Below are 16190 nucleotides of genomic sequence, written 5' to 3' on the forward strand. Positions count from 1 at the left end.
GATAAAGACCCATAAAGGCACTCTTGCTTCAAGCTTTTGTTCAAAGCAGGCAAACTGTAGAGCTTGTTGATGAAGATAGCAGCTCCATGGGCAGAGGGCTGCTAATTTAGAAGGCTAATGATGGTGATGCTTTTAGAGGGCTAACCTTAGCTAACATGAATAACTACTAGTATTCAGCTTTATCAGCGACCCTGTGTGGGGTTATTATTCAAGAGAAGAAATGTACTACAGATTACTTACTTCTTTTTAAATTTATGCAGTATCCTGCTTAAGTACTCATTATACTATATAAACCTCAGGCTACAGTCCCACACAGACACAAAATCCTATCCTAACAAGGACACGCATTTGATCATTTTGCTGGCGTTACATAATAGAATAAACCCACAACAAAAAGCAAAGTTTAACACCAGTCCAAAGAAACTTCAAAGTGATAGCCAAAGAGGTTCTGCTACAGACACATGTACAGGTGTGGTTTGGGGTTGGCATACACTTAGCTCTAATGTTATTCTGAGCTCTTCCCTTTGTGTTAGCGCACTAGCTTTACATTAGCGTGTTAGCTTTGTGTTAGCATGTTAGCTTTATTTTAACAGGTTAGCTTTGTGTTAGCGCATTAGCTTTGTGTTACCGTGTTAGCTTTGTGTTAGCACGTTAGCTTTGTGTTAACTTGTTAGCATTGTTTTAGCAGGTTAGCTTTGTGTTAGCAGGTTACCTTTGTGTTAGCAGTAAAACACAGTTGTTTCTGTCCCAGATGCAGTTTGCCCTTTACCGTTGTACTGATGTGCTTTTGTGCACTACAAATAAAAGAGATGCCCATATCACCGTAGCATGTTACATCACTGTCATACTGAAAAATGTAATCTGATTACAGTATTGCATTGCCGTGGAACGTGTTGACATTTTTTTCCTCCTACTGGAAGGACCTCCTTGACCTTGATGCCTTTTTTTTATTTTTCAGGAGAAATCCTCTTCACTTTCATTTTATCACTGACACAGTAGCAAATCGAATCCTGAGTTCTCTGTTCCAGTCCTGGATGGTTCCATCTGTGCAAGTCAGCTTCTACGATGCAGATGAGCTCAAGGTAAGAGCACGCCTTGAATGTACACAAACCTCATCCAAATACATTAACACAGCCCTGTTTCCTGTTGTCTGTTAGACAAGGTGAGTCAAAGTCAGACCCTAAATTTATCACATCAAAAGAAAACCTGCACAGTTCAAAGCAACAGCAAGTTGTGAGGGTACCGTTGAATATATTTCCAAATCTTTACCAGAATAGTTGCAGAGCATCAAAGAGTGGGAGACAGAATAAGAGCTGCACGGTACAGTATGCATCTCTAAGAGTCTGACAGAGGAGGTCACAGCTAGTGTCTATGTGCTTGTCAGATCATTTGTCACTTTAGCAGAGATCAGAACATCGTTAAAGCTCTCTGATCTTACTTTAGGATGAGATAAAGGGTCAAGCTCCCATTTAGCTTCGATTGTACTCATGTTGGTGCTGAGGGGTTTCCAGCCTTCTGGTAAGGCACAATGCAACACACTGTAAAATTTGACTTTACTTTAAAAAGTTATGCAGACTTACGGCCCAAAAACGTTAAGTAATAACTAAAGTTATGCTACGTTGTTTATTTTGAACATGCAGCTCTTAGGTTTATTCAATTTAAAGATAAACTTTATACATTCAAAGTTTTATACGTGTTATGATGCACAGATTCAGAAAATGTCATCTCTGTAGTCAGAGATCTTAGTTTTTGTTGATTTCCTGTGCCACATACACCACACAGCTACAGGAACACTGGTTTTAATAACACCGGAGCCTCAAGCCTGAACATGAATACTGACAGAGTCATTGCTCTCCTTGTATTATTCTTGACCTGTTAATTCACTGGCCACGGTCACACAAACACTGGAAATCACATCAAACATTCTCATGAATCTAAGGATAAATATTTTTCTGTATAATTTCAACATTCTTTCTTTTTATGTATTTCTCAGATATATCATGATAAGATAGGTGGGGATTATGCCCCCCACCCCTTTATGTTAATGGTCTAGTCCAGTATTTACTTGGCCTGTGACTTAACCAATTAACTGCTGTCAGCTGGCTTACCTATGAAGATGTGATTGGTTAATTTGAATTTTTTTCTGTTTCCTTTATTTAAGCACAAATTGTGTTATCTGTTTCTATGACCCTGATGAAAGCCACAAGCCGACACACGTTGGTCAGTTAAGAAAATTGTTCCTCTTTACTTTTAAGTGTTGCTGGAGTTCATGCTTTGTTAGTTTCTCATCCTCTCCATGCACCTTGGAAGTAGGTGAAGTTGTGGCAGAAATTTTGCTGCATGATATTAGAGATTACGAGTCTCACAAGTGCTTGCAGACAGCGGTGTACAAGTGTTCCATATTTAGGCCAGATAAGTTGATGTATGTGAGGAAACCAAGTATAAATAAAGTTAAATGCACTCATTTGATCTAGGTAAGGTTATTGTTGAGTTATCATTGTATTTAAAGTGGTGCCCTGATATAACACATTCATATAGTTATATAATGTTAGCAAACATTTGCTGTCTCGAAATGGTAACATGCGTTTTTCACATGTTTGATCTTTCACGTATACTTTTTTGCGTTGGCATGTGTGGTGTTTCCAGTGCTTGTTGACGTCCGCCTCCTTCAGATATAGAGTAGAACAAGAGTATATGTAATTGTATTGGTGTATGCTGCCCTCTTCAGTCCTGGGATGAATTGCAGGATTGATACATAAACTGCCTGATCCACTGCCCCACAGCAACAGTTGCCCAAAGGCATGTTACATTTTAAGATAACCCCAGAATAATACAGAGAAAACCCCAAATATCAGATGACAGTAAAGACGTCCATGGAATGTGGAACGTGGAACTCCGTCAGTCATGGATCGGTGTCCAAGCAGTGTGGGACCATCTAGACTGGGAATGGGACAAAACAGTCAAAACATCCAATTAAGTGTCACTGAATTAAGACTTCTGCTCGGTGATTCTGAGCCGCTCATCCACCTCCTCGAAGTTTAAAGACAACAATCACCACAGGAGCTTTGGCTCGACAGAAACGACTGCTTGTTAAGTTCGAAAAGTCAAGTGACGCATGAGCACAAAGACGCCAAACGATTTATTTTAAAATCATAACTGTTCTGTTGGAGTGGCGGGGAGGGAACAAGCCTGAATTTGTTTGTGTTTCCAACCTGCATCACCCCCGTCACATCATCACATTCTCCTCTCCCTCACAGTCTTAGTGCTAAACAATGAGTCCTTTGTGCTGTCAGAAGCCTCGACCCGCAGCCTCTCTCTTCAGCTTCCTCACACTAAAACAGGGAAAAACAGCCAAGACTCTAAGCCGATTATGTTTGCAGATGATTCACTTATGCAGATACAATTACTCAGAATCAGGAGAATTAATTAAAAGAGTCTCTTAGCAGATACAGGGAAAAAACCCAACAAATTGAGGCTTTGCCAGAATGTCCTTATATGGCTTTGTCTTAGCCCACATACTGGAACTGCGCTCATACATAATGAACAGCTCAGAGCTGTAACAGCTTTAAGAGTTACTGTTGCATTTTTTTCTCGTTTCAGTCCGAAGTGTCGTGGATACCCAACAAACACTACTCAGGTATTTACGGCTTGATGAAGCTGACGCTAACCAAAGCTTTGCCCTCCGACCTGTCGAAGGTCATCGTCCTGGACACAGACATCACCTTCGCTACGGACATCGCTGAACTCTGGGGCATTTTTAGGAAGTTTACTGGTGAGATCCTCAAACCTGACATTGACAAAAAAAAAAAAAAGTCTCCAAAAAGTCAGCCGGTGCTGACACACAGAAATGTCATACTATAAATGAGAAATTTGTGAAATTCCAAAACTTGGAATGGTGCGTAAAATATAAATAAAGACAGAACCCAACAATTTGCAAATGTCATAAAGCCATATTTTATTTACATGGCACGCTATACCACATTTAAAATGAGGCAATGTTTTGCCATTTTGACTTTTATGGCAGCAGGACATGTTTACCGCACTGTAGCATTCGGTAAACACTTAGTGTCTGTGGAACAGCTGCCAGTTCCACAGACACTAATGCACCGCCCTACAATCGAAGATCTGGGCTTTTGAACTGAGTGCTGATAACAAGCCAGCTGACCGATTTCCTCTTTAGTCCAGAGGATGTGTTGACTATGTGGTGTGGCTGTAGCTCAGGAGGTTGAGCAGGTTATCTGCTAATTGGAAGGTTGGTGTTCGATCCCCGTCTTAGCCCAAGTTGCTCTCTGATCTATCCATTGGAGTGTTAATGTGTCTGAATGTTTAGATTCACACAATCGCTTGATGATATTATGTACTCTAGACACAATTTTCCATCGAGGAACATTATTCTGAAATTGTTCCACAAAGAATTTGAAGACAGAGTTTTTACAGATTTGTGAACCTCTCTGCTTCTCTTTTTTATGCCATGTTAAAGACCTGTTGCCAATTAGCCTAATTAGTTACAAAATGTTCTTTTGTTGCCATCAATTTCAAAATGAGCTATTTTTTTTCATGAAATAATAAAATATCTCAATGTAAAGTTTTGTTTTCTGTGTGCTACTGTGAATAAATTGTGGGTTTATGAAAATTTCAAATCAATGCTGTTTTTATTTTTAGGACTGCTGTGTACCATCACACGTATCGAAAACCATCAATAAGTTACTGTTACTGAAAATCTCCTCAAGCAGACCACAGACATACGGATGTATCTGTGGGTTTTAGATTCATTAGCGGGCAGACGCTGCCAGCAGAGTGACTGCTGTTTAGTATGTGACGCCTCGATATCAGTTATCAAATAAGAAATTAGAATTTTTTTTAAACTAGCTGAATGAATGATGAAAGCAGTTGGTTACTGTGAACACTGACGCTCATTTAAGTTTATTATGTTTGTGAACTGTTGAGGGGAAAAACTTGTTGAAAAAGAAGAATGTTTCCTGAAATTTTTGCTCCTCAGCTGATGGTTGTTTCATTCACAGATAAGCAGGTGATTGGTCTGGTGGAGAATCAAAGTGACTGGTACTTGGGCAACTTATGGAAAAACCACAAACCGTGGCCTGCGCTGGGAAGAGGCTTCAACACAGGTAAACGGGTTTTTGATCGAATCTCTGAGGCTGGCAGGTTTGCTCCAAACAGCACAGAACCTGATGTCGTCTCATTCCTAACAGCACAAAGAACCTCAGTGTTTGAAGAGTGAACGTTTAGCCCAAAGTGAACGTTTTAAGTTAATGTCACATTGTTAGCCAGTGTCCTGCTTCGTGGTTTCAGGCGTCATTCTTCTGTACTTGGAGAGACTGCGGCGAATCGGTTGGGAGCAGATGTGGAGGCTGACGGCAGAGAGGGAACTTATGAGCATGCTCAGTACATCACTCGCTGATCAGGTTAGGGATACCTCCAAACAGGATTGTCAACTCATTACACACCGTCATCAGTCTGTGGCCTTCACTGTAACTGATTCTGGGTGAGGACTCCTTTGATTGTGACTCCGTCGCCTCGGCGCCCACGTATACAGCTCATCAGTGGCATCATCCTGGCACTGACGAGCTGTTGGTGTTTTACAGTCTTGTGTTTGTTGAGCTTTATTGAATTTTTTAAAGACTATTTTTTTGTTGTCTTGGAGAGCAGGGCTGCAGAATTAGACCCTGAGGCCACGATGAGTCATGCTTTCACAAATTTGATTCTGTTTACATCATCACAAACATCAGCAGCTCTGATCTATGCATGTCTACAAAGTAATCCTAGTGTTAAAAGGATCGAGGCTCTTGATAAAGCGGTGTGTTGTCTGTGTGCAGGACATATTCAACGCCTTCATAAAGCAGAACCCAGTCCTGGTGCACCAGCTTCCCTGCTTCTGGAACGTTCAGCTGTCTGATCACACGCGCTCCGAGCAGTGTTACACCGAGGTGTCTGACCTCAAGGTACGCCAGCTCGCACCATCAGGTTTGTCGTTTACTGCCACAGGCTGCCGTCAGGCTGAGTAGCAGAAACTTGCAATCGTGGCTCAAGAGTTGGGAGTTCGCCTTGTAATCGGAAGGTTGCCGGTTCGAGCCCTGGCTCAGACAGTCTTGGTCGTTGTGTCCTTGGGCAAGACACTTCACCCGTTGCCTACTGGTGGTGGTCAGAGGGTCCGGCGGCGCCAGTGTCCGGCAGCCTCGCCTCTGTCAGTGCGCCCCAGGGTGGCTGTGGCTGCAATGTAGCTGCCATCACCAGTGTGTGAATGGGTGGATGACTGGTTGTGTAAAGCGCTTACCCCAAAGCGCTTTAAGGACTAGAAAAGCGCTATACAAATACAGTCCATTTACCATTTGTTATGGTTTCAGGTGATCCACTGGAACTCTCCTAAGAAGCTCCGCGTCAAAAACAAACACGTGGAGTTCTTCAGGAACCTCTACCTGACCTTCTTGGAGTATGATGGAAATCTGCTGAGACGGGAACTGTTCGGCTGCCCGACGCAGGCCAGTCCAGAGAGCGTCAAGGTTGGCGCACACACACACACACACACACGGGCGATATTTGTGACAGTAGCAAACATCTGAGAGTAATCATTTAACATTGGGGGAAAATATTTCAAACATCACTCAGACTGTGTCAGGCAGGAAACAATAACATCCACCTGTTTTCTTATCTGCTCGTCCAGTTCAGGGCTGTGCCGAGCTGAGGTCAGCTGATCTGTCTCTACTTCACTTTGTGGCCTTTGCTGAGTAATATTGTACGGGGGCAGCGTCGTGGTTTCCACTGTTGCCTAAAGTATCTAGTAGTAGTAGTAGTAGTGAAGTTTATTTGTTAAATATTTATGATGTTACCTGTCAGCTAAACACATGTGCATGTATCGTTTTCCAGTCGATTCCCATGAGATTAGTCTGCAGGACAAATCTTGTTTGCAATATGTTTTTATCTTTTGTTTTGTTTTTTTGATAAAGGAGGGTGTTTGGGGAAGAAAGAGAGAGCTAGGACAGACAGAGACGGAAAATATTTTTTGTGCCACTGGTTTATGTCCGACAATATTTTCACAGACCAGCCTTTAAGGTGTTGCGTATAAATACAACAAAATAAAACCAGTACCAAAAAAGAAGATTTATTCATAACACTCGGGAAAAGATCCAGGAAAACCGAGTTAACGATAAAAAACATTAAAAAAATAACGATAAAAACCCTGAAAACCATGAATTTCACACCCGAGCCTTAACACACACACCGAGCCGACAGGCTAGCAGATGACTCCTGCAAGACCAGAGGTGGAGGTTTGTGCATTTATATTAACAACGCTTGGTGCATGAGCTCCACCTAATCTCCAAAACCACAGACAGTGTCACCACCCAGAAACGGATCACCATGTACCCCAACCAGAAGCCTTGGATGAACCAGGATGTTCGTCTCCTCCTGAAGGCCCGCAACACCGCCTTTAGGTCAGGAGATGCACACGCCTGCAGTACAGCCAGGGCTAAGCTAAAGAAGGGCATCAAAAAAGCCAAACACCATTACAAAAAGAAGGTAGAAGAACACTTCTCCAACTCCAACCCCCGACGCATGTGGCAAGGACTCCAGACCATCACAGACTACAGGACCACCAAACCCTCCCCCGCATCCTCTGACGTCTCTTTCCTCAACGAGCTCAACAACCTTTATGCTCGTTTTGAGCGAGGGAATCCAACAACCACAACCAAAGCAGACATGACGCCAGACCACCAACCTCTGACTCTCTCCTCCACCGATGTAGGAGCGGTGCTGAACAGGATCAATGTCCACAAGGCTGCAGGTCCTGATGGCATCCCCGGGCGTGTTCTCAGAGCGTGTTCTGGGGAGCTTGCAGGAGTGCTCACAGACACATTCAACCTGTCTTTGGCCCACGCTGTGGTACCGGCCTGCTTCAAATCCACCTCCATCGTCCTGATGCCCAAAAACTCCAACCCATCTAGCCTCAATGACTACCGCCCAGTAGCACTCACCCCCATCATCACTAAGTGCTTAGAGCAGCTGGTCCTAGCACACTTCAAATCCTGTCTCCCCCCACCCTGGACCCCCACCAATTCGCATACCGCCAGAAACAGGAGCACAGAGGATGCAGTCTCCATCGCACTGCACTCTGTCCGCTCACACCTGGACAACAACAACACCTACACCAGAATGCTGTTTATAGACTTCAGTTCAACATTCAATACAATCCACCCCTCACAACTCACAACTGACAGACCTGGGAATCAGTTCCCTCATGTGCAAATGGTTACTGGACTTCCTGACCAACCGCCCCCAACATGTCCGGCTGGATAACCGCTGCTCATCTACAATCACAATGAACACCGGTGTACCACAAGGCTGTGTGATGAGCCCTTTCCTCTACTCCCTCTTCACCCACGACTGCAGACCTGCCGGTGGTTCTAACACCATCATTAAGTTTGCAGATGACACCACGGTGACCTACAGGGAGGAGGTGGATCGTCTGGGTGAGTGGTGTGACACAAACAACCTGCTGCTTAACACTGAGAAGACCAAGGAGCTCATCGTGGACTACAGGAGGAATGCTGACCCACATCCGCCCACCTACATTAAGGGGACGGCTGTGGAGCGTGTGAGCAGCTTCAAGTTCCTGGGAGTTCACATCTCCGAGGATCTGATCTGGACGACCAACTGCTCCAAGCTGGTCAAGAACGCTCACCAGCGCCTCTTCTTCTTGAGGACTCTGAGGAAGAACCACCTGTCCTCAGACATCCTGGTGAACTTCTATCGCTGCACCATCGAGAGCATCCTGACCAACTGTATAACAGTCTGGTACGGGAACTGCTCTGCCTCGGACCCGAAGGCGTTGCAGAGGGGCGTGAAAACTGCCCAGCGCATCGCCGGAGCACCACTTCCTGCCATAAAGGACATCTACAGGAAGGAAGATATATCTATATCATGGCTAAAGCACTTCTGGATGGATGCAAACTGCATTTCGTTGCCCTGTACCTATGACATGTGCAATGACAATAAAGTGGAATTCTATTCTATTCTATTCTATTCTATTCTAATGACAGACGACTCACGGACCGGTACCGGCTGGTGGCTCGGGGGTTGGGGACCGTTGGGTTAGAAGATAAAGGAAATTGAAAATGACATTTAATTGTTGTAACTGTGGCCCTGCGACAGACTGGCGACCTGTCCAGGGTGTACCCTGCCTTTCGCCCCATGACAGCTGGGATAGGCTCCAGTGCCCCCCGCGACCCTGAAAAGGATAAGCGGAAGCGAATGGATGGATGGATGTTGTAACTGTGTGTACTTTTGCTCAGCTACAAAAGGCTCTGGAGGAGCTGGACGAGGACGATCAGTGTTACGACTTCCGTCGAGAGCGACTGACAGTGCACCGAGTTCACCTGTATTTCCTGCAGTATGACTACACGCCCACTGAGGACAACACTGACATCACTCTGGTGGCCCAGCTCTCCATGGACAGGTACTGAACCCGTGTACTGTAATCATCTCCTGGCTTGGATCTGTGTGCTTTAAAATGTGTGAAATGACCGTGTGTGCCTGCTACAGGCTGCAGATGCTGGAAGCCATCTGTAAGCACTGGGAAGGCCCCATCAGCCTAGCTCTCTACATGTCTGACGCTGAGGCTCAGCAGTTCCTGCGTTATGCCCAGGCCTCCGAGGTCCTCAAGAACCGCAAGAACGTGGGTTACCACATTGTCTACAAGGAGGGCCAGTTCTACCCGGTCAACCTGGTGAGGAACGTGGCCCTGAAGAATGCCAACACACCCTACGTGTTCCTGACTGACGTGGACTTCCTGCCAATGTACGGTCTCTATGATTACCTGAGGTAAGTCCAACTGTCCTGTTGTAAAAAAACCTTTTCATGGCTTGTTTTTTTTTTGTTTGTTTTTTTGAAGAGTGTTACATACAGATGTGGTGTTATAACTGTACTTCTGATACCCTTACCTTACCACTGACTAAAATAAAATAGAGTAATGAACTCTGATGCCTACACCTTGACTTTCCGCTGTGCTTAGAGGTTGTAATGCTGCGCTGTGACATCCGTTGGTTCTGCGCTGACTCATTTTCCTTATTGCTGCGAGTGGAAACGGTGTTTGCTCCTCAGTGAGGACGCTCTCCTGCTACACAAGATGAACTGAAAACAAGAGTAGACATATTTTAACACTCCTTAAAATTATTATTGGACAAAGAAGAGATGACGTTTCCCTCCTTTTCACCAGGATATTCCTGCCATGATTCGGTCTAGGATTTCTGTCTATTTGCCAATTCATTGCGAGTGTTTTTGACTCGATTATATCCGCCTAATAGGAGACGCACTGATCACAAAGTGCTGTGTAGTCTGAGCCCAGCATTAGAGGTGAGTCATGAGTCCTGCATAAAATCCTTTTGGAGTAGTTTTCCTAACCAAGAACCAAAAATCATTCATTATATATTATTCATGGCATTTCTGGAAGTTTTACTTACTTTGAACTTTCAGACTGCAATCCTGTTTTCGAGGGTTTAGTCATCCCTGTTGGTAGATACGTGCTGCTTTAGCAGCCTCTCACTTCCTGTTTGCTGCTGCAGAAAGTCTGTGGTGCAGATGGACATGGCTCACACAAAGAAGGCTCTGGTGGTTCCAGCTTTCGAGACCCTTCGTTACCGTCTGTCCTTCCCCAAATCCAAAGCCGAGCTGCTCTCCATGCTGGACATGGGGACTCTCTACACCTTCAGGTTTCTAATTACAAACCAAAATGAACTTTTCTGATCAGTCGATGATGATTGGAGGATTATTTAACTGGCAATGTCTCCTTCTTCCTGCCTGTCACAGGTATCATGTGTGGCCAAAGGGTCACGCACCTACCAACTATGCCAAATGGCGAACGGCCACCACGCCCTATAAGGTGGAGTGGGAGCCAGACTTTGAGCCGTACGTTGTGGTGAGAAGAGAATGTCCTGAGTACGACCAGCGCTTTGTGGGCTTTGGCTGGAACAAGGTGTCCCATATCATGGAGCTGGATGCACAGGTAAACGTGCTCATGTACACAATAATCTAGTCAAAGATGGCAGGGGAAGAACGACTGGGTGGGGTGGGGGGATAGTAATCAGTTATAAACTGATTTAAGTAAATTCTTTCGTGTTTCTCGCTGATCGCTTGTCAACTCAGATGTCCGTGAAGTTGTCCCGTCCTTAGCAGAAAAGTATAATGTTTCTATGCTTGACTTTCTCTTTCTCCAAACGTGGCACATCGAGTTGATGCTAAAGAGCTTGATTTTGGTTTCATATGACCACACAGCTCTCTCCCAAGCCTTTTCTGAATCATTTGGATTTTTAAAACTAAGTCACGTGCCTCCTTAAACAGGAGGACCTTGCAAGCGCTGCTAGATATCAGTCCAGTGTGGTGTTCTTGTTGTCTGTGGTCCAACATCTTTCTCATGATCATCTTCACCCCATGATGCAAGAGCTCATGTGGAGGTCCAGACATAGGGGAGAGTAATGGTCGTTTTATATTTCTTCCATTTCTGATTAATCGCCTTCTCATCAAGCTTCTTGCTGATGGTCTTTGGTCTGTGCCTCATATGCATAATGTATAATGTAATTAAATTTAATTGCAGTTGTAATCTGTGTGTCACATGAGCTCACAGTCAGTATGTGGGAGTCTGGCTGGGCTGTAGGATCTCAGATGCTTGTTTTACTCAGTGTCATATAAATTATTGTATGCCTTTAGTGTAATGTAATGATTGAGCAACTTCATAGCAACATTCATGTGCTTTTTTTAAAATAAGGCAACAGTCCTACTATATTACTTCAGCCAATACCTTTTGATTAGCCTTGTCTCATGCTTTCTTGCTTTGTGGTAGATCTTTGTTCTGTTTTCACGTAGATATTTGAATGCTAATCAATAAAAATCAAAATCAAATCAAAATCAAATTACAGAGAATACTCCAGTGATCCCCTATGAGCAGGATCCTTAGTGGGAAGGAGGAAGTCTCTTTTAATATGGCGTTATTTTTGTGCCACTATTCTGCACACGTAAAAAAAAATTGCAGGTGCAAGTGTTGCATTTTGAGGAGAAATTTATTTTGAGCGAAGAAAAGCTTAATTCGAGTGAACAAAATTCATTCCTGCGTGCAAAAACTGTATTTCAGTGTTTGCTATTATCCACACACACACACACACACACACACACACACACACACACACACACACACACACACACACACACACACACACACACACACACAATAGCAGCCCCTCTCGCTCAGTTTTTGCATTTGCGCTCACTCGCAATGTGTTGCTCGTGCTCTCAACATTTCAGCCCGTGCGCATTCAACTCTTTCTCTACACCGTTATATTTGTGCCACAAAACCAGCCAATCACAGACTTGGATGCAAAAATATCTGATTGGTTGTTCTGGTCTCCAATCAGCTCAAAATGGCGAAATGCAATATCCCAGAATGCATTTCGTCCCAAACTCAAACGAGGTAGTGGCGGAGGAACACAGAGTGGCGGAGTTTGAAATATTACTCTTTCTGGGTCACAAAATAAACTTTTAAGATATTTTCATGCGAGAATGGTGCTGTGTAAACTTCAAATCTCTGCTCGATTCATCAAGACATCACATATATGCATAAGTGCTCTAACGTTTTTGGAGACGCCTGTTAACCACCAGCTGACCGGGTGGGAACTCGGGTTAAACATGATGTATGAAGCTGAACTGACAAAAATTCGGCCGACTACACCACCATAAATCATAAAGCCTTTGAACTAAAACGAACGATGTTGTGACAGTGATGTACACATGTATGATTTGTATCAGCTTCATGTTTCCAAACCGATATCATGGTCAGCAGCTTTTACAGCTGTGGCTCCAGCAAACATCAGCTGATACTAGAAAGTAATATTAAATAAATTCTAACAACAGCTGATCAAGCTTGAACGTGCTGTTGTTTAGAGCGACATCCGCTGGTTCCCTGTTTCTGGCGCGAAGTGGGTGATAAGCAAACAAGAGAGACGATCAGCTGATCATTGATCAGTTTCATGATTGAAATAGCAACAGAAGAGGGAGGGGGGAGAATGAGAGAAGAAGAGGCAGCTGCGCAGCGTAACGCCAGAATAACTCCAGCTTTGGTGTTTTTTTCATTCTCGCTGAAGTCCGGGACGAATCGCGTTCCTTTTCCCCTCAATACGGATGTATTGTAATTGGTCCAGCCCAGAGTTGATCATGACCAATTGGCTAATCCACCACCTTTCATTGTTTATACTGTTACAAAAACAAACAAACAAACATAAAAATGAAAAATCATCATCGGCCAACCAGGCATATGTCCGGTATGCCCAGTGGCCAGTCCAGCTATGCGATCAGCTGGTGGGTAACAGGCATCTCCGAAAACGTTAGAGCACTTATGGAAATGTGTGATGTCTTGATGAATCGAGCAGATATTTGAAGTTTACACAGCACCATTCTCGCATGAAAATATCTTAAAGTTTATTTTGTGACCCAGAAAGAGTAATATTTCAAACTCCGCCACTCTGTGTTCCTCCGCCACTGCCTCGTTTGAGTTTGGGACGAAATGCATTCTGGGATATTGCATTTCGCCATTTCGAGCTGATTGGAAACCAGAACAGCCAATCAAATTTTTTTGCATCCAAGTCTGTGATTGGCTGGTTTGTGGCACAAATATAACGGTGTACAGAAAGAGCTGAGTGCGCACGGGCAGAAATGTTGAGAGCGCGAGCAACACATTGGGAGTGAGCGCAAATGCAAAACTGAGCGAGAGGGGCTGCTATTGTATGTGTGTGTGTGTGTGTGTGTGTGTGTGTGTGTGTGCACGCAGCAATGAATTTTGTTCACTCAAATTTATCTTTTCTTCGCTCAAAATAAATTTCTCCTCAAAATGCAACACTTGCACCTGCAATTTTTTTTTACGTGCGCTCAGAATAGTGGCACAAAAATAACGCCGTATTTTAACAGGAAAAAGACTTCCAGCAGAACCAAAACCATGCTCCTCGTGGGAGATAACGTACAGTTTATGCATCCCAGAAGCTGGGAAATGACTGTGTTCCAGCAGCCATCTAACCATGATGCAGTATGGAGCCTAAATCTAAAATGAAGCATTGTCCACATCCATTCACCATATTGTGGAGCAATGTGTGTTTGAGATTTAATATGAATTTCTGTGTAATGGGAAAGATTTGCAATTTTTTACCAATGGATCACAGTTAATTGCCATATTGTCACAAAGAGATTGCATGTAATTGCCAGCCTGTCCCCATTAAATTTCAAGCTGATAACAGATGAACTCCAGGTTATTGCCATTTTATCACCTTCCTGTTGCAGACCTGGGCAACCAAAGATTGCAAGTTCAGTGTACACACTCACGATAATTTTGGTCATCATTTTTGGCTTTTCCCCTGCGTGACTGTAGCATAAAATTTATATTCTTAAAGGGAGTATTTAACCCGTCCCATCGTGTTTTGATAAACTTACCCAAACTGTGAGTGGAGGCTGAAAGCCATTTGAAAATGCATTTGTTCTCCATTTATCATCTCTTTCTTCTTTTCAGGAGTATGACTTGATGGTCCTGCCGAATGCTTTCATGATCCACATGCCCCACGCTCCCAGCTTCGACATCTCTAAATTTCGCTCCAGCTCCAGCTACCGCAACTGTCTGAACACCCTGAAGGATGAGTTCCACCAGGATCTGTCCAGGAAGTATGGCTCTGCAGCTCTCAAGTACCTCACTGCCCAGAGAAACATCTAGAAAGTAGACTTGTTAAGAGCAGCTCTGTCAGCCCTGCGAGCTCCGACGTGTACTGACGCTGGAGGGGCTTGGAGTGTATCGAGTGTGGATATAAGCTTTACAGCCCTTTTGAGCATCCCCGGGCTCCTGTGCATTAATTCTCCAGTCGACTGCAACTCGGAGTGACTGAGGACCGGACGCAGAGACGAAAACCAAAACAGGACAGCACAGCTGCGGATTTGTAACGCGGGACTCTGACACGGCCGAAGGGGACAATAGATGAGAGTGGAAACTGATGGGACTAGCTTTAAGGCGAGGAAACAACAACCATATTCTTACAATTTGTTCTGACAATCAGGGCTTTTTTCAAGCAGACACACAGTGAACCAGTCGATCTCCACGGATATTTGGATATTTGGCACCTGGGGGAAAAACTTCCGACATTAGGAATCATATTTGGGAGGCACGTCGAACTGGAGAAAGATTTAAGCCTTATCACTTTCCTGATATTTACTAAGATATTTAATATTTTCTTTTCTTTTTTTTTCTTCAGTGCAAATCTGAACCAATGATAGTGAGCATTTGCATTTACAATGTTTTGATTATGGCTTTACACAAGAATCAGTTTTTTTTCTTTCTATATTTTCTGACCTCTTATAAAGAAATCCATAGTGTCCTGGTCAAACGATTTAAGTTTCTTCTGTGGGCTTCAGGGATGTGCTGTGTGTGTGTGTGTGTGTGTGTGTGTGTGTGTGTGTGTGTGTGTGTGTGTGTGTGTGTGTGTGAGACAGAGAGAGAGAGACAGAACAAGCGATCCAGCTGCATCACTGGGCACGTCTTCAACACGCTTACAGCTCGTCTTCAGTGTCACGCTTGCTTCTGTCTTGCATGTAAAGAGTTGCACAACACGTTCTTTTCATGTTGGAAAAATCTACATTTTTCTCCCATGATTCCTCCCTTGGAAACAGAAAATTATTGATGAGATGTGTCATTACCAATTGGGACCAACTCACATGACCAACACCGACACATAATTGTCAGTGATGAGATGAAGCTATTGGCTTTGAAATAGGAGCACGGTGACGGGCAGGAGCTTATTTTTTTGTGCCATTACATTTATAATGTGTCTGAATCACTGGATTGTACGTGCCATCTACTGTACTGTTTTACCCACTGTGCTGCTGTTTTTGTAAAGTCCAGCTGAAATGTTTCTGCAGCCAAAGTTCAGTTTTTTGTTATTCCAACTTTACCTGCAGACTAGAATCTGAAGGATTTCTGCAGTTTGTTGTCAGATTATTTTGATGCAGATCGAGTCTTCTAATCAGGAGGTGACGTTGAATTATAACAGGAAAAAGAAGCTTCTGTGTCCTCTTCTCTTTGCCAAATTGAATATTTTTCCAAGCTAATTTTACATGAGATTTGAAGCTATTTAAAATGAAACAGCTGACCGGCTAACTCA

At 43.8% G+C, this 16190-nt stretch overlaps 1 protein-coding gene across 4 annotated transcripts in view; it reads left to right on the forward strand.

Moving 5' to 3' along the window:
* Window positions 1-15416, forward strand: part of large2 (LARGE xylosyl- and glucuronyltransferase 2) — a 121526-nt gene extending 106110 nt beyond the window's left edge. For all 4 annotated transcript variants that reach the window (XM_026145177.2, XM_080300662.1, XM_026145339.2 and 1 more), the window contains 11 exons: window positions 959-1082; window positions 3601-3772; window positions 5022-5126; window positions 5311-5423; window positions 5835-5960; window positions 6363-6518; window positions 9306-9469; window positions 9556-9834; window positions 10575-10721; window positions 10819-11014; window positions 14555-15416. In XM_026145177.2, the coding sequence (XP_026000962.2) occupies window positions 959-1082; window positions 3601-3772; window positions 5022-5126; window positions 5311-5423; window positions 5835-5960; window positions 6363-6518; window positions 9306-9469; window positions 9556-9834; window positions 10575-10721; window positions 10819-11014; window positions 14555-14752 (1780 nt within the window). In that variant the 3' untranslated portion in view covers window positions 14753-15416. The remainder of the gene's footprint in view (window positions 1-958; window positions 1083-3600; window positions 3773-5021; window positions 5127-5310; window positions 5424-5834; window positions 5961-6362; window positions 6519-9305; window positions 9470-9555; window positions 9835-10574; window positions 10722-10818; window positions 11015-14554) is intronic.
* The last annotated feature ends 774 nt before the right edge of the window (window positions 15417-16190 follow it).

This window comes from Astatotilapia calliptera, chromosome 1, assembly GCF_964374335.1.
Source record: "Astatotilapia calliptera chromosome 1, fAstCal68.1, whole genome shotgun sequence".
Lineage (NCBI taxonomy): Eukaryota > Metazoa > Chordata > Actinopteri > Cichliformes > Cichlidae > Astatotilapia > Astatotilapia calliptera.